The sequence below is a fragment of the Pholcus phalangioides genome, unplaced genomic scaffold (genome assembly GCF_987345545.1).
Source record: "Pholcus phalangioides strain wild (caught in Gottingen) unplaced genomic scaffold, Ppha-v1.0 ptg000003l_1, whole genome shotgun sequence".
NCBI classification, from domain to species: domain Eukaryota; kingdom Metazoa; phylum Arthropoda; class Arachnida; order Araneae; family Pholcidae; genus Pholcus; species Pholcus phalangioides.
Genome location: NW_028301596.1, coordinates 37955097 through 37978149, shown reverse-complemented (window position 1 = coordinate 37978149; position 23053 = coordinate 37955097). Strand labels below are relative to the sequence as shown.

General features: G+C 37.2%; 2 protein-coding genes across 3 annotated transcripts in view; one reads left to right on the top strand and one right to left on the bottom strand.

The window, feature by feature from the left end:
* Window positions 1-2747, bottom strand: part of LOC149088500 (uncharacterized) — a 33715-nt gene extending 30968 nt beyond the window's left edge. The window contains exon 1 of one of the 2 annotated variants that reach the window (XM_089247859.1): window positions 2678-2747. Coding sequence is in view for 1 of the 2 variants with exons in the window: in XM_089247851.1 (XP_089103977.1) it covers window positions 2678-2722 (45 nt within the window). In the remaining variant the exon portion in view is untranslated. The remainder of the gene's footprint in view (window positions 1-2677) is intronic. The other variant, XM_089247851.1, reaches the window with a different exon arrangement.
* Window positions 2748-18258: 15511 nt separating this feature from the next.
* The window catches only part of v (Tryptophan 2,3-dioxygenase vermilion), a 58137-nt gene continuing 53342 nt past the window's right edge, over window positions 18259-23053 (top strand). Inside the window, exon 1 of the mRNA XM_089247823.1 lies at window positions 18259-18492. Coding sequence (XP_089103949.1) covers window positions 18464-18492 — 29 coding nt within the window. The 5' untranslated portion in view covers window positions 18259-18463. The remainder of the gene's footprint in view (window positions 18493-23053) is intronic.

Here is a 23053-nt window from a genome sequence, read left to right as displayed (position 1 = left end):
GGTTACATGAATTTTTGAAATAAAGCATTAAGATCATTTTCATGACTGTTACTTAATTTTTATTATAATAATTATGACTATCATAATTAATTATAGTCATATAAATATATTCACCTTGCATAGCTATATATTTCCTGGAATGTTCGATTTTACATCATAGTAGCGTGGGGGTACTGGAAATTCACGAAACTGATACGCCGTTGAATGGCGAAGTTTATTGGAGAAACTATAAACACTTAACATGTGAACATGGTGAATCAATGCCACCCATAATCCAGCTAGCCAGCCGAGTTAGCTTCGAGAATGAGGAAAATCTCCTAATTGCCCAGGAGAATTAAGATGTAGGATACTTATGGAATTGGACTTGTTATTCTGTTATACAAATTTTTATATAGATATATATATACATATTTAATAAAATTCTGATGCACCCATCTTTCGGGAACGCTTCGATATCTCCTTGAGATGGGAAGCGAGGTGTGTCCGGTCATTCAATGTTCAGCATTTCTAACAATATTTGGCTATTTCACTTGCCTTTGAAACTTTTTGGGCTGTAAATGTCATCTTCATTTGCTTTTGACAATTTTTTTTTTTGGTGTAATTTGTAACTTTACTTGCTCTGACAATTTTTTATGAGTATAATTTGTAACTTCATTTGCATCTGAATTTTTTTGGCTGTAATCAGCAACTTGAATTTGAGTTTTTTGGGTATAATTCACAACTTTACTTGCATTTGATAGTTGAGTATATTTGTTAACTATATTTGAATTTAAACTAATTGGTGATATCCAGCATGCATTCTGATTTCCTGTATTTTCATGAAGGAAATATGACCAGTACAAGTAGCCTATTTATCGTGTTGTGTGCATTTTCTACTGAAACACTCTCAGCGGGCCGTATTTGGCCCGCAGGTTGGAGGCTGTGCACCCCTGTTCTAGAATATTGAGTGTTATTTCTAGAATGTTTATAGCCCTTTCAGTTCTGAGCAACATGTGATCAAAAACTGTATTATACAGTTTGTCTGGGCTAAAGATATATAGGCATACCCACAAGTAATGGCTTGTACTGAAAGAGCCACACATACTCAGTTATGAAAGTGCTGTGGCTATAAGTATAGAAGGCTCTAAATTTTCTACCAAGATCGAAAAAACACACTGTCAACAGTTGTTTGAACGGCGGCAAGAAACAAACCTGATGACGGTACAAAACTCTTACATAGCATATTCTGACATGCACCAATCAGTCTTTCTCAGGGGAACGTTCACGTGGTGCATATATATAGTTTAGTACTAGACACAGAGAGAGGGCCAGATTTAGGTATGATGCATAGGCAGAGATAGACTTAGAAGTCTGGGAGAGGGTCACGATAATGTCAATTTGTATATACAAATATACATTAGATCAGTGTACTCCACCTTTGACGCTAGGGGAACAATGCCCCCCCCCCAACACCCCTTGTATCTCCACCCATGGTTTGATGTGGCACTGAACTATTTAAATTTTCCAAAAAATAACAGTGAGATTTTTGGGGCACATGAGGCTGACCTTGGGGCCCTACGCTGCAACCTATCTAGCCTACAAGGAAATCTAGCACTAGCTAGACGCATATGGATGCCACAACATACGATTCAGTGCATGCATGTATTAGCTGAATTTACATCAGTGGAAAAAGTTGAACGCTGTGTACAGAGTGAAATACGAAGACTTCCACATTATTTGAAACAGCATCTGCAGCAGTTGATTCAATAACATCTGAAACGCTGTTAAACACTTGACAAGAAATAAAATACTATTTGGTATTTTGCAGATATACCAAGGATGCTCACAATGAGCTTCAATAACCTACAAATAAGCTTGAACCGTCGTTCTCAACGTAATTTAAATTTATAAGTAATCATGTGTGGTTCTCTCACTATATAGCCTAAACCATTTCTTTTCTATACTTTCAGACCAGACACTGTGTATTTTTTCTGCGAACTTGGGTGGTAGCACAACCAGCAGGTTCCATCTATTGGCGGTGGTTTCCGATTCAAGTTTGATTGGAAAAAGTAGCCTATTTCTTCTTAACCAACCTGAGGAAACATGCCAGGCTTTTCGTCATGCACGATTCAGGAAGTGTGACGTTCAAGCTTCTTTGATGTACTGAAATCCTGCATATCACAATCATCCAATGGTTCGCTCCTTGTCCTCTAATTTATTATCCCATCCACATTACATGGGCGTTCAGCAAATCACTTGAGGACAAGCCTGAACATCGTGCATGGTGTGGACCCAACTCTATGATTTTTAAAATCACATTTTTTAAGCTATGCTAGTTTCCACTTTAGAGGGGGGGGGGGGCTAAAGCTTAGTATATCAATCATACAGTAAGTATTTCAGTATAATGATCTAATTATTTTAAATAGTGCAATTAATTATTAGAGGCATCTAATGCACAAACAATTCAAATCACATCGATATGAAATGATAGAGGCTATTAGTATTTCAATAATGACCTTTCAATAAAGCTGATAAAAATGAGTCGCATATCAATATATGGAAATTATAATTTAATTATTTTCAAAAGTATCATTTAGTTGTCACGTTGCGTGGAATTGTAATATACGTGATTGATAATCTAAGTATTTATTATAATTGCAATACAAGCATATCAAATGAAATTATAACGTGGTCTTACGTCAATGTGCGTGGAGTTCAAAAAATAGCTGTCTTTGGCGGCCATTTTCCATTTTTGTTTACTCATATGCAACACATTGCAGTTACGGTTAGTGGACGATGATGTCATGTTACATGCAGCCTAGGGTGACCATATTTCCTGGAGAGAAATACGGGAAATTGAGATTCCAAATACGGGACATCTCCAATTATCACCAAAAATGACGCCAAAACCGAACAAAGTCCCCAAGTATTGTTGAAATAACGGGAAATCACAATTGCGAGAACTGCAGCATTACCGCTAATTGCAGTGGATTAAAATGAGTTCCACGAAAAAAATTTCACCAAGACAAATGTGGGAAATTAATATTCTCATTTATAGTTGTAATTATCATAATATAATTTATAAGTTGAAAAATAATTTCAATCTTTAACTTAAACAATAAAAATTCAAGTAGGCTTCGTGAAAAATAGGGGGAAAAACCGGGACACTTTTGCCAAAAAATCGGGACAGCCAAAAAAACAGAAAATATCTGGACTATCCCGGGAAATACGGGACGTATGGTTACCCTAATGCAGCTGAACAAACAGATCAGACCATTGAAATTTGAGTGCGATGACCATAATTTTTGGAGGGAAATACTGGGGAGGGGAATAACCAGTTATCGTTAAAAAACAATGCCAAAGGTATGCAAAAGTGCCAATTATTGAGATAAGCCTGAAAATTGCCAATCACCGAAACTGTAAAGCACAGTGATACTTCGGCTGACGAACGCACCATCTCAAGCCAGGATTCCCTTAAGGAGTCAACATAGTGCAAGCTGGCTTTCGAGTGAGTCGGCGTCGTTAAACCGGGTTTTCCTGGGAGCAGGTTTCCTGTGCCACAAGCAACGTGATTCGCCCAGCGCGAAACGCCGTCCACTCACCAGTAAGAAAAGCAGCATGACTGTTTTCCTACAGAGCGCAATACGCCTGTCGACAGCGCTTTACGTCGGGAGTGATTGGCCGACTGCTTCTGGAGGAGTCAAGTGCGTCGTGCGCCGCGGTTTTGCCGATATTCTCTTCACCCTTGTGTGTTTTCTTTTCCTTGCTTTCAAACCGGAGCATGCAGACGACAGAGTAGCTGATGCCAAAGCCATATACTTTATATAGCCGCCGTGGTCTGATGCGTCTCGCTAGGAAAACACAAACGCGTAGCGTGATTATGTAACACGTTTCTGTCGGCGCGAAATAGTCTAATTCGGTTCACGCTGCGCAAGAAACCTATTCCTAGGAAAACCCGGCTTTAGGGGGTTGGTTAAAAAGTCTGAAATTAGGGATTTTATCCGATCAGCAATGGCGTCTACTTGCAGAATCGGAAACTAACCTGCATTATGTCTGTACTCTTAGAGCAGGTGTATTTGCGTCGCGTGTAACATGAATCGCCCAGTGCGACACACCGCCCACTCACCAATAGGAAAATCAGCATGTCTGTTTTCCTACAGAGCTCAATACGCCTCGTGCCAACGTTTCCGGAGAGGTGAAATGCGTCGTCAACATTTCGTCAAACTTCGCTTCATTTTACTGTGTTTTCTTTCCATTTCCTTCAGATTGGAGCATGCAGACGGCAGAACAGCTGATGCGCCACGCTAGGAAAGCACAAACGCATGTAGCGTAATAAAGTTACGCGTTTCTGTCAACGCAAAAGGATTCTATTCGGTTCACACGATGCAGAAGAAAAAAACCCCCGTCCTAGGAAAACCCGGCTTTACGGATTTTTCAGTAAATGAAATTTTTTTTTGACTTTTTTCTGCCTCGGCACAACGAACACTCATTTTTCACATTTACGGATAAGCATTTGGCTATCGAATATTTGTTAAATTATATAGCTGATATAGATGCATGCGGTAACATGAAACAAATATATATAATTTAGATATATATATTATATATACGTACAGTAACGAGAGCTCGCTATCTGGACATGTTAACTCGTTACGCGATTCCCGCATTGCAACGGCAAAATGCTCTATCTGAAGTTGTGTGGATGCAAGATGGCGCTCCTCCACATGTAGGGTCTTCAGTCAAACGTGTCTTAAGTCAACAGTTTGGTGACAGAGTTATCTCCCGTCATTTCCCGTTTCCGTGTCCACCAAGGTCTCCTGATCTCACACCAATGGATTTCTGGCTGTGGGGATATCTGAAATCCAAAGTGTATCAGTTTCGTCCTCAAACTGCATCTGATTTGAAAGATGCCATCAGAACTGCGATTCAAGAGATTCCTATTGCCATGGTACGTGCTGCAGTGCTATCCACCATCTGCCGCATGCAAAGTGTCATCGTGTGTGAAGGAGGTCACGTGGAAAATTTGTGAAACACAATGAAATGCTTTATTTTATGCTGCTTCTCTGTCCTTATTGGTTGTCCTCACTTTTAGCCTATCTACCGCCGGTGAATTTCATGCTACAGTTGCCGTTCGAACGCTATTTAGGGTTTTTCACAATGGAGATCACATTCCAATACAAAAAACTTGGTGTTGCCATTTTATATTTTCGAAATTTTCTCACTGTAACCGTAACTGTTAGAGTGACACTGTTGTTTTCCATATCATTCTTGAGCGCATACATCAAAATACCTTATGCCAAAATTTCATTCAGTTTCTGTGAATGGTATGATAGTTAGGGGCCCATATGTCGGGATAGTTTTTTTATAATCACCCCGTATATAAAATTTAATATATATAGTTTAGAAAAAATATATAAGAATTTTCCGTCGAACAAATTGCACTATTTTATATTATAATTTTGTTTCATTTTGCAATTCCTCAATATTTAATAATGCTAAAAAAAATACGGACGGAACGAAATGCCGTGGTCTTAGCAGAGACGACTCCACCAATAGCCACTACCTTAAACTTTGCGCACACTAAGGTGATTTGCGCTATTGGAATAACCGTTATTTATTGATTATTATCTCTATAAATATTAACATCAATCTAATTGTACGGTATTAATTTGTGAATTCTTTGCACAGTATTATATTTACCATTTCAGCTAATGGATGTTGTCTAAGGAATGAAAGAAATTTCTGAAATAGCGAAAACTTGCAAAATTTCGTTATTTGTAGAATTGGAGATCCGGTAGGTTAAAGTGTTTGGGTTAAATTACCTCTCAAAAATCAAATCTCGCAAACCAAAAGAATCTCCATCGGGAACGAAACGAGACATATGGATAAAGTAGATACATGTGATCGTGCCAATTTTGGATTTCGAAAGGCCGGATTGATGCTTGCTGATTAGTAAATTTTGTGTTTTCTCCCCCAAAAATGAATTTTTTTTTGACGAATAGGCGATAATTTACACAACGATTATGAAGCAGCAGTTTTATTTTGGGTAAATTCCTAACAGGATAGTTTTTTCCCCTAAATGTAGGGATTTTTTACAATCACGGGCAAAATTCGAGAGATAAAAGAATTTTTCGGGAGCCTCCCGGATTTTCCGGGAGACTTGGCGGTTGTACTATATGGTCCCCCAGCGTCAAAGATGGAGCCTCCTCTACTGATCTAATGTATATGTGTATATATGAACTGTGATCATCATCATCATCATCATCCTGCACCCCCCCCCCCCCAGACATTCAAATCTATATCCGCCTATGAGCAGGATCAGACAAAATTCTCATATCTTATATAAAAGCAAAACAAGTCGGTTTCACTAATAGAAAAAATTCATCATAATCAATTATGGCGGAACTACTACAGTATACGAAAAGTTTTTGCTTTTTTTTATCGATATTCTACTCGAGAATTCATCGTTCGAGTAGAACTTTCTTATCTCTCCCTACTTTTCAAGATCATATTTATGAGAATTTTTTCGTTTTTATCCCCAATCGATAAATGTTATTGATTTCTGTCCATCATATCTTTTCTTTCTTATTTTCTCTTCAGTTATGAAGGATGAGTCAATATCGTCGATGAATAAAAAGGGTGGATTTATTTTTCTACGACGTCAGTTATTGATTCAATCTGGTCTGGGTGGTGTGAAAAACATCTTTGAAGATAAATTGATTATGGACTGATATAAGAATGAAGGCCATGTTAGGATTAATCAATCAGTTTTCCCTTATGTTAATAAATGAAATGAAGGCCGACTTTCAATGTGACTACTACGACTTGAATTTTTATGACCTAAAAATATCTGAAACATGCAAGCATTTATGACCTAGAAAACATAAAAATATGACCTTATAATTTTCCGCATTATTTTTTGACCTTCCTTTTCAATTAATGCTTCTTATTTCATTAAATTAAAAACTAAACAATAAATGCATTAATTTATCTAATTAAAAAAATTTCAAATGATATTTACACAAGGATGACGTCACTCTCCGCTATCATACGAAGGTTTTAACAACTGGATGTTGCGAAGATATATTTTGGAAAGAGAGAAAAATTCAAGTGCCCCTGCGGGGAATCGAATCCACGCTCTTTCACTTTCCGGGTGAACGCCCTAGACCACTAGACTACAGAGGCACCGAATCGCTCAATCTTTCCTTGGAGCTCGGGTACACTGAAAGGGACCGTACATGGACGGCCGGACCAGACTCAGGCCAAGCTCCCAATGATATTTAAGAATGATATTTAATCAAAACAATCTAACTGGAAATTTAAATGAAAACCACTCTTACCTTGTGCACACAATTACTATTGTTTAGAACGTTTAATAAGTGCACCGAGTTATAAAATATATTTTGAAATGTAAAAAAAAAAAATCTGTTGTAATTTAATACTTTTTAAGAAATATTTGAAGGAAGCTGCAAAGGTATTTTAAAAATCACAAACAAATAGAACAATATCTTAAGAAGAATGTATCTTAGCTGAATATCAACATCGCAACGTTAAATCGCTTTTAACGAGGGAACTTTTAACATATTTTAGAATTTACATATGCGTAGTATCACCGGTAATGAAAATATTCTCACCGAGCTCCTGGAACAAATTTCTTAACCTTTTTTCGCTCTGAGCACTCAGATTTGGGCAGCGCTAAAACTGGGGGGATAGGGAAGCAACTACATTCTTGGCAGCCATACTAAGGCCGTGATTACACTATAAAAGTTTGAGAAAAGTTATTTTATAAAATTTAAAAAATGCAGCCAATAAGACTATCGGTTGCATTTGCGCGAATGTAACCGGTACGATTATTGGTTGCATTTTTCAAGTTCTATAAAAGAACTTTTATCAAACTTTTACAGTGTAATCCCGGCCTAAGAGGAGTAGAAATTTTTGGAGGGAATAAAAGAAATTTACTTCTTCGGAACATTTATTTAGTGAAAAACACTGTTGTAGAGCTTTGGAATTTCATAGTGACCGCGTGTCCACTGGGTGGGTGGGGGGGGGGTTACCACTTAATGTCACATGCACTTTTTAACCATTCCTTTGAGAAATTGTGTGAATTCGTCTAGGGAATTGTGCATGTCGAAATGTGTCGTATATGCGTCGTGTACCTAACACGTGAAGTTTGTTACTGTGGAAGGCATGTTAAGCGTTTTGTGATGAAGTGCTATCACCTGTCTTCTGATTTCGAAAGCACACAGCTATGCTGTGTTTTTTAATTTTATTTATTGATGCGACTTTTTAAAGTAGAAGATCGGATCGCATTTGTGCCTTAAAGGTGAAAACTAACTTCAACCGACAACAACCGCCATTCCGTCAGTGCGGTTCGAACGTCCTAGCGATGCGAGCCTGTCTCAATGCTCACACAACCGCACAGCGGCAGAGGGGGGGGGAATGGGGGAGCTTTTCCTCCTAAAAGAAAACCTAGTTATATACACTTTAGACGTGAAAACAAATCGAACTCGAAGATTTCGTGTGTCGATGAATAAGATCTTTCGTATGTGACTGACGTGCAATCCATGGTTCCCCTTTCAGAAGCATAGCGTGGGGTCAACCCCAGGAAGTAAATACTGGAAAACATATCGGAAAAAAAATTCATGAATTCATTAAAAGTACATTCAGTAGTCACAGAATGTACTTTGAATGAATTCTTCTCTTTTTCTATTATCATGTTCTTGTCGTTAGATTTATCAACATTTTCCGAAACACACTCTTTTTGGTGATAAATGACCAAAAAAATATGGTTAATTGTATAGAGATTCCTAAAATATGACTGATTGCTCAAAAATTCTCAAAACATGACATGTCAAAAATACGATCCCAAGTCATTACCTAGTAGTACTGTCAAAGTTGATGCATTTCTTGGAAATATGATTTATGTCTCTAGATCGATCGATAATTTCACGTTGAAGATCAAAGAGTTATTGATATTTGCATAAGTAAAGATCTATCAAAGATCTGTCAAAGATATCTTTTGTCGTATAATTTTGAGATTAATGAGTAATAGATATTTTAATTTTGTTTGGGTAAGCCATATTGGCAATTATTAGAATGGATCAAGTTCATCCATTATGTTTGCTTTTGCTTATCGCTATGATTTTTGAGACAACAATCAGTCTCTCGTGTTGTACTACGTTTCCTTATTTCCTCATTGTTTCAATTTTGTACGAAATTCTCATGTAGAGTATTTATGAAGTTTTTTGGAGTAGACGATTTATAGTATTATTAACAGGGTTTCACGACTGCGACCTAACGAGTTTTGGCTCGTTGATAATTTTTATTATATCATCAATTTAAAATTTCAGTTAAGTCTAAATTTTCGAGAAAAAAATGCCTTTTTGGATTCCGGCTTCCCTTCCTTTCCAATGTTTTCCAGTAAATCAGGTTCAGGAGGGCTCCAAAGAACCTTGTACTCCGGAAGCCACGAACTCATTAAAACGATTGTGAACGTTAGAAGTGAGTTGGCTAAAAACGTAATTTTTCCTTAGTCTCCCGGTTTTTTAAATTTTCTTAGCAAAGCCGTGCGAGGGAGAAGAGGCAACTTGAGTCGCCCAGTCTCCAGGCTACTGGAAATCGATTAGAGCAGTGTTTCTTAACCTTTTTTTGCCCTTGGCCCCCTTTGAACAATATTTTTTTCTCGTGGCTCCCCTGTCTTACCCAGAGTTTTCAACTCTCATCTAGAAGCAAGACACTTTATACGTATTGAAATTATTTTTTTCAGTGACTTTATACTGAACGAAAATTTTGCAAAGAAAATTGGCCTCCAGACCACTAGCCTAGAATTTATTGATCTCCCCGCTAGTCCGAGTTCTATCAGGACCATCTCAATATCATGGGCCCCCCCCCCTCCTTAGGCAAAGTGATGCTATGGTAGTCCCATACTTTAGCTGGAAATATATATATAAACAGCCTACATATTTCCTCTATTTATTTTCAAAATTAGTTGTACAATACAAAATATCATAAGGTGGGGTCACTTATGGGCATGAAGCCCCTCACAAGAGTGGGACTGACAGAGCTGCAGCCCGGGACCTAATATGGTTTTCATCATTTTTCTTTTTTTCATGCAATAAATTTCATATAGGGAAGGGGGTCTGAAAAATTTAGCCGGGGACTTGAGAAAAACCCCTTCCTAGGGAACTTGTTGCAAAATGTAGGCGGTGAGGCCTGGGTGGGTCCATGCCCTAAAGAAGGCCCTGGTTTTATGGGTGGTTTTGTTGGATTCTCTCTCTCACTGTAAGTGTTAGTCACTAATATAAAATCTTTATTTCTTCACACCTTAATTTTTCTTCTCAGCTCTCCAAACCACCTGTCATGGCCCCTTTCTTCATTTTCTTCCATGGCCCCCTTGAAGTATCCCAGTACCACTTAGGCAAAGTGATGCTATGGAAGGTTCTCTATGGATCGGTTGAGAACCACTGGATTAGAGTATCCCATGTGAGGAGAGCCTAATAAGGCAACAAAAATATTTTTAAACACCAAATACTGACTTTATCGAATATTCCCTATAATCGCAAATCAAATGCAGAAAAAAAAAATTCGAGTCAATCGGTCGATTGGTTCTCTTAAAAATATATAGTAAGAAATGAATGGCAAAGAATATAAAAGATTGATAGAAATAAAAATTCAATCAAGTAACATCGCTCCTAACAACAATAACTTCTGCAATACGAATTTCACATGAGTAGCAGCAGTAACAGCACATGCAAGCAGAAGCTAAAAAATCAGGTTTCAAAATGTCTGTATGACTAATATTTTCTAAAGAATTGGAAAATTCAATTTTTCTCAACATCTCAATTTCCCTGATTAATTAGTCAACACGTTACAATAATTTTTTCCATCTCGAACACTCAAAAATGCTTTTCTGCACCCCCGGTTAGGTCACACACTTGCACTGATCTGAGAAGCAGACGGATGTAAAAAATCCCATATTTTCTCCCAGTAAAATTTATTTCTAAGTTCTTCCTCGTATGGAGTACGCGTGTAAGTAGAAGGTCCTCAAATTGTTCGGGTCATTGGAATAAAATCTAAGGAATATGAAGGAATCACCAAGGATCAGTTTTCATCATTTAGGTAACCTTGAAGGCATAAAATGGCCTTAATGTCGATCAATGTTGAAAAAGTCATTGTTATGGACATTGCTCTCTCTGGGACATTATGAGGGAAAATCGGGGATAGGTGACTATAAGTGCATTTTATGATAAAAAAAAAAATATATAGATTCGATTAGCTTCAAGACTGTCAAAGTTTATTTGCTAAGGTCTCACATGATGACGTCCTTGTCACGGCAAATCGAATCCCGTGACTATAGAGGAAATCTATAGAGGAAAGAAGCAAATAAGAAACAACTGGTTGAGACTTGATCTCTTCACACAGCAACAAGATTAAATAACTGCACAGCATTTTGATTATTATCTTCGATGAGTATATTTTATGAAATAAAAAGAAATACATATAAGTTTTCTCTTCTCTATTTTTTTATTCCCGTTCCTCAAGGTGAAATTCTTTGAGACTAGAATTTCGAATGAAAACGAAATATTGTGCAGTCGTCCCTTGGTATTCGCGGGGGTTACCGCGAATACGGAAAATCCGTGAATAATCCAAACTATACAATTCTTTTAAGCATCTCATTAATGTATTTTTTGTGTGGTCGAAGTAGAAATAGGTGACCAGTGATTGTTAGCGACGTTTTTCTGAAAAACAAAAACAAAATAAGAACCACATTATAATGACTGTTAGCTGTTTCTTAATTTCAGTAATTTGCATCTTCAGTAAATTTGTTGCAGTATGGCGAAAAGGCTTCCTCGACCAATAATGGCATCTGTGAAATTCGTATGACACTTTATGGCATCGGTGAAATTCATCCATGACGCTAGGATCAATAGCTACAGCAAAGGCTGATCGAATTTCAAGTTCTCTTTTCTTGATAATCAATGTAGATTCATTGATGCCGTAATAACGGAGACGTTCAATGTTAAATGTAATAACGGGGAACCACAGCAATTAAGCTAACCATTGTCAGTATGTATTTCAAATTACAAGGCATTTATAAAACGTTTATTTATATTTTGTTCCGGTAGGAGATTTTAGCACTGCAAAAGTGTTTTCCGGAAAACTGGGGAAAAGACCATGGACACGAAAACGGAGGGCTGACTGTACATGTTTCCGTTAAATTTTTATTTATCGGGTATTTTTAGTGTCATTAAATGCGTCTGACAGATTTAAAAGAAAAAACATAAAGAAACTTGTTTTGGTAAAATTAACTTCAATTATATGAATATCAATTTTATTATTATTATTTTTTCTATGATTGCGTCGGGTTCGTGAGGGAAGGTCAATCGTATAAATTTTTCAAATGGTGTGAAGCGTGAATAAATTTTATAGCTTAAGTTACTATGCAAATTACTTTCTGCGTTGGCTTTCCTTTTATACACACACACACACACACACACACACACACACACACACACACACACTTAAAGAGGAAAAATTAGTTTAATTAAAAGATATCGCATTGTAAATAAAACTTTTTCTTTTGAAAAAAAAAACATTATGCATAGAAAGATAGTTCTGTTAGCGAATGAATATTATCTGATAAAAATTTATCTATTTCAACTAATTCCACAACAAAATATCACGAACAAAATCATCACCTAGACCATTTCAACCATCGCTAAGTATAAAATTTTAAAATAATAGAACAGATTACTAATCATTAAAAGGAGATTACACATATTGAAATAGACGTCAAAATATCTGGAAATGTTTTCTCCCGGCTATGTTTTGACACGATGCGTTGTTTCTTTCTTTTTGCGTCAATTGGGTTTTCTTTTACAAATGATGAAATGTATATGAGACTAAAACCACATAAGAATTCCAACTACCTTCATTTCTTACAGCAAAACACTTCAGTATCAAAAAATACTGATTTTACATAATAAGCCTTTTAAATCGAAAACGAAAATCTCGTAATCTGTTATTAACGTGGTTGGAATTACAGCTATAATCGATTTTATTCGTTTGTTTTTTTTATACTCAGTGTTTTGATAATGAAGTGTTCATCTGATTCGAAAACCAGATGAAATCAGCAAACAGAAATTAGCTAAGTTAAGCCATTTCAGCTAACGGTTGGTAGAGGTTCTTGTATTGCTTAACGAAAACACTGGAAAGATATTGCATAATTTTTGTTTTTATTTGGGTCCTGCAGAACTCTGTTCCAGAGTATGCCACTAGGATTACAAATTTAAGTAGCAACTAACAAGCATATACGATTCAGAGCAACTCTTAAAATTCTAGTGCATATAGCGTAATACAAAAAAGAAAAATATAAATCAAATCAACAAGCATAATAATACAAATACAACGCCAAACTGCCCAACGAGGTGGCTGACATCATGGATCCCCGAGCCATTTTTTGGAGGCCCTACCTACTACTGCTACACCACATATGCACCCCCCCCACCGCCCCCGCGGAACCCCAAAGAACCGGTACATGCGGGAATGTGCGTGTACGTGTAGTGAAACCAGACGTGAAGTTTTTTTTGTTTCTCTGTAATGCTTGTTATGTGTAGGGCTGCCATCTGTCACCAGGTTTTTCTAACTATGAGTGAAGTGTTATGATTGAATGATTTATCGTTGTAGGACTGTTGCTCTCTGTGGCGAGACTTTTTAACGGGGAGATCGGCTCGCATTTGCGCCTTGAAGTTGGGAACCGCAGAAAACCAAACTTCAGCCGACCACCACTGTGGGGTTCGAACCCGGATCCTCGCATCGCGAGTCCGTCACTATAACCACTCGACCACCACAGCGGCAAAAAAAGTGCAATTTTCTGGAGGTGGGTAGGTTCGAACCCATGTATAATAACAACAACATATGATGCAATTTGAAAGCGCAGTGTAGTGGAGGCCATAAAGCAGTGGTTTTCCAGGCTTTTTGAACGACGACCCCCTTTTGACAAGAAAGTCATAGGTGACCCTCTATATATATGATGACCACATGCCCCGGTTTTCCGGGACATTCCCGATCTTTGTTAATGGGGTTGCATTGTAAGGTCTCGAAAGCATTTCTCGGAACGTCTTTTCTCTGGAGTTCTAATTTACGTAATCAGTGACGAATGAAATAATTTTTTTTAATGTTTAGTTGGCAGTGCTGTTTTATTATGAAATGGGAAGTGTAGTGAGGTGTATATTCCTTGATTTCTTGATGTATAAAGTATGTGCCAGAAAGAATCATCCGATTTCAGAATGATTCTTCCCTTGAAATCGACCATTAATAATATTGTTCCTTATACGTCGCTATTTTATCATTTAGAGATCGCTTCAGGGACATGCGACGTAGTTTTAGAGCAAATAAAAACAAAAATTATGCAATATCTTTCTAGTGTTTTCGTTAAGCAATACAAGAACCTCTACCTACCGTTAGCTGAAATGGCTTAATTTAGCTAATTTCTGTTTGCTGATTTCATCTGGTTTTCGAATCAGATGAACACTTCATTATCAAAACACAAAGTATAAAAAAAACAAACAAATAAAATCGATTATAGCTGTAATTCCAACCACGTTAATAACAGATTACGAGATTTTTCGTTTTCGATTTAAAGGGCTTATTATGTAAAATCAGTATTTTTTGATACTGAAGTGTTTTGCTGTAAGAAATGAAGGTGGTTGGAATTCTTATGTGGTTTTATGTGGTTATACATTTCATCATTTGTAAAAGAAAACCCAATTGGCGCAAAAAGAAAGAAACAACGCTTCGTGTCAAAACATAGCCGGGAGAAAACATTTCCAGATATTTCGACGTCTATTTCAATATGTGTAATCTCCTTTTAATGATTAGTAATCTGTTCTATTATTTTAAAATTTTATACTTAGCGATGGTTGAAATGGTCTAGGTGATGATTTTGTTCGTGATATTTTGTTGTGGAATTAGTTGAAATAGATGAATTTTTATCAGATAATATTCATTCGTTAACTTTCTATGCATAATGTTTTTTTTCAAAAGAAAAAGTGCCCCCCCCCCCCCAGTGCGGTTCTACATCACTCAAGTTATCCGTGGCACATTCTCAGATTATTTAAGTGATCCGCGGCATATAATTACGGATCACTTGAATGATGCGTGGCACAGTTCCAGAGCACTTAAGCGGCCTGGACACATTTCCAGATCAATAGGATCCACGAAACATTTAGAGATCACTAAAGTGACTCTGAATGTCACAATCAAAAGGGCTGGATGTCACTTCAAGTGCCTACAAACTATCGAAAGGTTTTTCTCGTTTTTGACGCACCGAGTAAGATGCTATTAAATATATTTCATATTTTCATAAAGGGTGGTTGATGACGTATAAGCATTATCCAAACCTCCCCCCCCCCCAGTTCGTCCCGCAAGTGCACGCGGTGTTTCACGTGTTCTGAATCTGCCGAATTCAACTGTCCGCAAGATTCTGCGCTCTGTTCTAAACATGTTTCCGTATCGATTCCAGCGTGTCCAGATGTTGGAAGCGGGAGACTATCAATTACGGCTGGATTTTGCGAATCAATTCCTTATCCGGTACGATGAAGATAGCAGCTGGCCTTTACGCATTCTGTGGACAGATGAGGCGCATTTCTCGTTAACTGGTAACGTGAATTCGAAAAATTGGGTGCACTGGGCAGACAATAATCCACACGATGTGCTTGCACGTCCATTACACGAGGAAAAAGTGACTGTGTGGTGTGGTATAACGAGTACGTTCATCCTCGGCCCTTACTTTTTTGAAGAGGTTACTGCCGGTGATCTGCAAACATGTACAGTAACGAGTGCTCGCTATCTGGACATGTTAACTCGTTACGCGATTCCCGCATTGCAACGGCAAAATGCTCTATCTGAAGTTGTGTGGATGCAAGATGGCGCTCCTCCACATGTAGGGTCTTCAGTCAAACGTGTCTTAAGTCAACAGTTTGGTGACAGAGTTATCTCCCGTCATTTCCCGTTTCCGTGGCCACCAAGGTCTCCTGATCTCACACCAATGGATTTCTGGCTGTGGGGATATCTGAAATCCAAAGTGTATCAGTTTCGTCCTCAAACTGCATCTGATTTGAAAGATGCCATCAGAACTGCGATTCAAGAGATTCCTATTGCCATGGTACGTGCTTGCAGTGCTATCCACCATCTGCCGCATGCAAAGTGTCATCGTGTGTGAAGGAGGTCATGTGGAAAATTTGTGAAACACAATGAAATGCTTTATTTTATGCTGCTTCTCTGTCCTTATTGGTTGTCCTCACTTTTAGCCTATCTACCTCCGGTGATTTTCAGTTGCCGTTCGAACGCTATTTAGGCGTTTTTCACAATGGAGATCACATTCCAATACAAAAAACTTGGTGTTGCCATTTTATATTTTCGAAATTTTCTCACTGTAACCGTAACTGTTAGAGTGACACTGTTGTTTTCCATATCATTCTTGAGCGCATACATCAAAATACCTTATGCCAAAATTTCATTCAGTTTCTGTGAATGGTATGATAGTTACGGGCCCATATGTCGGGATAGTTTTTTTTATAATCACCCTGTATATACAAGTAATAAAACAGAAACCAAATTATTTTTTCCGCAAAAATATTTTGTAGATATAATTTTAGAATGTGAAGGATTCCTTTGATCTGACTTAATCAGACAATACAGGCGGTCAAGAAATAGACAGTTTCATAAGTTCTCTTCCGAGATGAACCCCTTCTCCTTCGTCAGACTTTTGCATGAGAGAAGAAGACGCGCATGGGATCTTCATCAGTTCCATATGTACACAATGAACTACTACTACTACTAAACCCAGACATGCACCTCGTCCATATTCCTTTGCAGAACCTCTAACGAATTGGTACATGCGGGAATGTGCGTGTACGTGTAGTGAAACCTGTAGTGCTGCCATCTTCCAACAGTTTTTCGAACTATGAGTGAAGTGTAATGATTGAATAATTAATCGTTGTAGGCCTGTTGCTCTCTGTGGCGAGTACAACGAACTACTGACAAGTTTCATTCTAGCGAGGTAGCTTTGGAAATTTTCGTGACCAGTAATAAATTGAGTCAAATGGAAGTTAGTGGAGAAATGATGACATTTTATTGTCGTTGGAATTGAAGGGAAGTATCTCTGTACTGGCCTTACATTTCTAGAACTGAGAAATTCCTTTTCCATTGAGGAATTGATTTATGTCGATAAACATACTTATAGTAAGATTTTGGAGATTTCACATTTTGAAATATGTGAAAAATACATTTTCTATACGTGATATTTTATAATAAAGCTTTAAAAAAAAATCGCATTATCTGTTCTTGACGTGGTTGCGATTTTAGCTATAACCGGTGTTATATTTCCGTTTGTTCGTTTCTTATACTTTGTAGTGTTTTCGTTAGGCAATATAAGAACCTCTACCTACGTAAGTCAGCAGGGTCTTTTGAGTCGGAAAATTAGCAGGGTAAGATTGTGAAACTATCATATATCTTACAACTTTATTATTCTTCTGGACAATAGCCATGGCCAAAATTGAAAAAAAAGAATCAGATGTAACTGAATCAAACATCTCTTCGGTTGCAGTGAAGATGTAGCTACATCTGGTTTTCATCTCAATTCCGCATCATGTCTAAATAATGTAAAATATTATTCGATTTTTCAAAATGAGTCCAGCCGTGAAAAATTTACGTAAATAAACATTCCAACCAGAAAGTTATTCCCCATTATTTGTTGAGCACTTCTTTAGATTATTATCGAAATGCATATAGACCGCGGGATGAGGAAATTTCTTCAAGTAAAAGCAATAAAAGCAATTTTCTTCGGAAAATATTTTGTAACGAGCGTACTACAATCCTTAAAAGGTCATAAAATAACAAACTGTCTCTCAAATTTGAAATAAGAACCATACATTTGTCTTTATAACTAAAATATTTCGATTTATTAAATAACTGACAGGGTGATTTTTGCAGTCATTATGTCCAATGGCAAACATTTCCCATTATTATTTCTTTCCTGTCACAAAATGAAAGGAAAAGAAACAAAAAAAACAAAAAAAAAAAACTAATTTCTTTTAGAAAATGTCGTTATTTTCTTTTCTTTGTGATTTTTCTTTCTCTCTTTCTTCTCATTCTGAAGGAATTTTTCTCACGGCAATTTTGGCGAAAATTGGCCGACTACTGTTCTAGTTTCGTAACTTTATCGTTTGAGATGTTTACTTAGCTCGGGGGATAAACTAAAAAACAAGCAACACACACACATACACAAACACGTTTCTTTACGATACGATAAAACTTTGTTCTTTGAGTTTTGAGACAGAAAGGATTGTTTTCCTTCTCTAATATACCCCAACACACACTCTTGAGTATATTAACTCAAGGAAGACTTCAAGATTTTCCGGTTATATCAAAGAAAGAAGAAAAAAAGGATCTCTTAAGAAATCAATTAATCAATTAATTGATTATGACGTGTCCTTTCGGTGCACGTGGAAGGTAAGGCTGATTGATCTTATTTGATTTCGTTTTCTATAAAAATATGCTTTTAGCTATTTATGTCGTGTTTACGTGCTTCAAACACTCGAAACCTCAAGTTACTAAAGGTACCTGCTATTTCGAAATGCTTTAGAATGGTTTTTTTTTTAAAGTAATTAATTCAGAATTAATCCAATTGCATATGAAAAATATATTTTAATTAGTTCAATTGTAATTAGAATGCATTAATTTCCCACGAGTGCAATGGTACTAACGGATATCGGGTGCTAAGTAGATTTAAAACTTGTCAGGTTTGATACTGTCAGATATTATAAATATGCAGTCTTCTATGCATATTAATGACAATTAATTTGTTCTGGTGCAACAGCCTTTTGCGGTACGGAACATTATCTCTAAGAATTCAGTAGTGTTTTTCTTTTCCCTTCTCACATCTGAATGAATATTTACATTCTCCTTCTGTGTATGGTATCAACACGATAAGATTATTAGCGACAGGTTTTTATTACCATGATTCAGCAGATGAATATTAATTGTAACTGTAGACGCGCGGTTGAAGATGGCTTTGCGTTAGAGGCTAGCTTGACTGACCGAATCGCTGATCGGAAATCTCAGACACGTGACCAAGTCTCTGTGTGATATTATGGATCAGTCATTAATTTGTTAACTTATAAAAAGGTAATCACGAGGTTTGGAAACTTGAACTGACACTTGATTACGCATCAGATTTTTTACATGCGCTGCGTATCCTTTACCTCCCGTAAAGGTAAACCTCTATTCAAGTTTAAAATCATGTTGTATGCTAGTGATGGGCAAACTATGGCCCGCCAAAGGTGTCTCGGTAGAAAAGTATCAATACTCACAACACAATAAATACCAGGCTGACCATATTTCCTTCACATACGGGGAATAGAAAATCGGGAAACATACGGGACATCACAAATTATCGCCAAAATATTGCCAAAGGCAAGTAAAGTTGTCAATTATCGGCTGAAATTGCTGAAAAATCGTTAATGGCGGGAAATAGAGAGCTTTCACAAGACGCAATGCGTGAAAATTTATAATTCAGCAAAAAAAAAGTATGTTTAACAAATATGTTGGATAAATATGTTAATATATGATTATAATTAATTATGACATAAATTATATTACGATAATTATTATATTACTAATATCATTATTATAAATTTTTTTCATGACTAAGTCACGGAAAAGTTCTTGACTTCAAAAGTTCAAGCAAGCCGTATTGAAAATAAAAAAAAGTGATAATTGGAAATTTTTTATTAAAAAGTTGGCCGTTAAAAATTACAGAAATGTTCCGTAAAACACCTCATATGGTCACATTACTCATACGAGTTTCTGGTCATCCAGCGGATTAAATACCGGATATCTGGCCTCTGCACCGAGAAGTTTGTGTATCCCTTTCGTATGCTAACGAAAAATGGCAAAGACTCTCAAAGAAAAATGTTTCTCAAAAATTTTTGAGAAACGTTTCTACCCTTTATTTATCCTATTTGTGGATATTTGATTATTTTTGTCCGCATTATTTGACGCGGGCACGAAACAAGTAGAAAATCCCCTACATCTCATAAGAAAGTGAATAAATATTATTATGCAGGAAAATTACTAAGGCCTACAGTAGTTTTTAGTATGTAACTATAAGTTTTCTGAAGTAAAACATGAATACTTTAGGGGTATAAGACACTCGGTCACCAGGATATAAGATATGAGAATCCAGTTTATACCGAACGCACAGAAGAGTGGGAGAATGTCTTTATCAACATTCTCCACTGCTGCTGCAATACTTTTCAACAGGGTGAGAACAAAAGAAATATTTATGCAAAACAATAAACACGAAGACATTTCATCTTGTCCTGGATGGTATGGTTAGGACAGTCTTGAGAGCATCACGGGGACCCGGGTAAAGGGATTTTTATGAGACCCTACTAGGATGTTCTCAAAAAATTCAACTACTTCTCATATTTCTGAGGTTCCCGGGCCTTGCCTTTGTGAGCCCATGCTTTAAGACGGCACTGGGTATGCTACCCCATTACAGAAGTTATCGAATATTTGGATAACAATCTGCCTTCACCTTGCATAGGCAGCTCACTAGACGTGAAAGGATCACTGAAAAATTAGTCACCAAGAAGTGGAGACCTCACTTCCTGTGTGTGTTTGTGTTTTTTTATCGGACTACATCTCTTTCAAAACCTGGTGCCACGAATGTGTGGGTTGATTTTTCCCCTAACAATGGAATTTTTTTTAGTTAAGCTATGACTTGAAGGATTGTGTAAGTTTGCGGGCAGCACTTAAATTTGAACTTTCAGGGTAGTTTTTAAGCTATTCTTTCTCCTCCAGAAGAAAGTGCCTCCAGGAAAAAATGCGGTTTATTGCATAAAATTTAGCAATAAAATTCTGTAAAAAATTGTATGTGATGATGGATATGCCCTGCATCATCTTGGATGAAAAACTTGAATGAAATGAATTATTTCTGACAAAAAATTTTTTTTGAAAAATAAAGATTTGCTGACATTTATGTTTTTAGTGCGCTTTTTGAGTCTCTAATCCCAATATGTGTTAGGATGTACAGGGCAGAGCTGACGGGGGGGGGGGGTGAAAAATGACTAAAAAATCTGAAGGCGTATTACTTGAACAGCCCCTAAGGTATTTTTTGTTGCTAAGTATCCAGTAATGCTGCTCAGGTACCTCCTGGTAATTACGACCTGTAGTATTGGGAAAAATATTGAAATGAAAATGAACTCTCGTTCCAAAAATGGTGGCCCCCTTTGCTTCGAAAAACACTTACAATTGACGACGCTCTCAAACCAATTACTTAACTGAAATAATCCAAACAATCTTCAGGTAATACAAAACCTCCAGCAGTTTGAGCGGGAGGGGGATTGGTAGGTGGCTTTCAAATGAAAGTTTCTAGAGAAGTCCGAATTATTTATCTAAAGAACCTTCCTCCCTCCCCGCTAGTTTTAGGAAATTCCGTGCAAATTCCGTGAAATTCGTTCTACGAGATGACAGTGTCCAACATAACTCATAACTTCAAAACAGCTCCAGATTTTGTCTAATAAGGCTAGTGAGAGTCAAATGTTTCAGAAGTTTGTGTGTGTGTGTGGTCTAGTTAGTCTTCATGATTTTATCTAATGAGTCTGTAGTACCATTAATGGAAAGCCGGCTTCGACATATTCGGTGAAGCAAGCAAACAATTTCGTGTCATGTTCATTTCCGAAATTCCTTGAGCGATGAAGTATTCCGATGACTAACCGGACTTTCCGTGAATTGGAAACTTGAAAGTGCTTCGAGCATTTTCGAAAGGATAAGATTACTTTGAAGGGAAAGCGTTCCTTCAAATTCAGGACGTCTGATGAGTTCAATTCAAATAACAAGTGGCGTCGGAGCCGGAGGCTTAGTGGGTGCTCTAGCGACTCACACTGTTCTGTAGCACCGGTCTGAGCACCCTCAGAATTCATTCTGAAATCAAAATTTGCCGTAAAAATCTCAAGCAAAGCATCCACAGGCACTTAATACTACCGACATCACCGCAAATACAAGACTATCTTTGTTTAGTAATAAGGAAAACTATACATAGAGAGACTACAGCCAATTTTGGCGATAACACCTTAGTTATGACGACAACATTTCATGGTATCTTATCCGTCGTTATTTTTGAAGTTTGATAGCATTTAGCATAACTTTGAGTCGATCTCCTATTGAAAAAGTCTCGCCACAGAGAGCAACAAGCCTACAACGGTACAAGAATTCAATCGTTGCATTTCACCGATAGTTAGAAAAACTGATGGCAGATGGCAGCACCACACACAACAATCATTACACAGTTACAAATTCCACACGTTAGGTCCACAACACGCACACGCACACGCACAATCCAACATGCACCAATTCGTTGGAAATATCGCAGAGGAATGTGGTCGAGGAGCATGTGTGATTTAGTAGTAGTAGTTTTTAGAGTACCGGCCGTACCAGCTAAAAATTAGCGGTATTTCCAGAGTAATTTGAGAAGCAAACATCTATTTCTGTGCACCACCGATACAATATAATCTCTTCCCACTCACATAATTACTAATAGGAGCTGCAAAATACGTAAAAAGATTAAGTTTAGTCTAACAGATACATTATATATTATGCGATTCAATCCTTTAGTGCATCACCTCGTTATTTTTAATTTTAATATGCGTAGCAGGGTTGTTTGGTTTAAACTACGTTGGTTTTAACTGACAAGGGGGAAGGGGGGTTTGGATGATGCTTACGTCATCAACCACCCTTTATGAGAATATGAGTTAGGATTCAGTGGGGCAGCACTGATGACGAAATTTTGCTGACAAGGGGGGGGGGGAAGGGGGTCAGAGTTTTGTTGACCTTTGCTGACAGGGGAGGAGGGGGGTCAAAAATGGCTAAAAATTTGCTTACGTAATACTTGAACGGCCCCTTGGGGTATATTCTGATAGTATATCTTTAAATGGTGTAAGATGATATAAGTGTTTTTTTTTTTTTCAAAAAATCTCATAAAAGTAACCTGAATATAAATTTTCTTCCA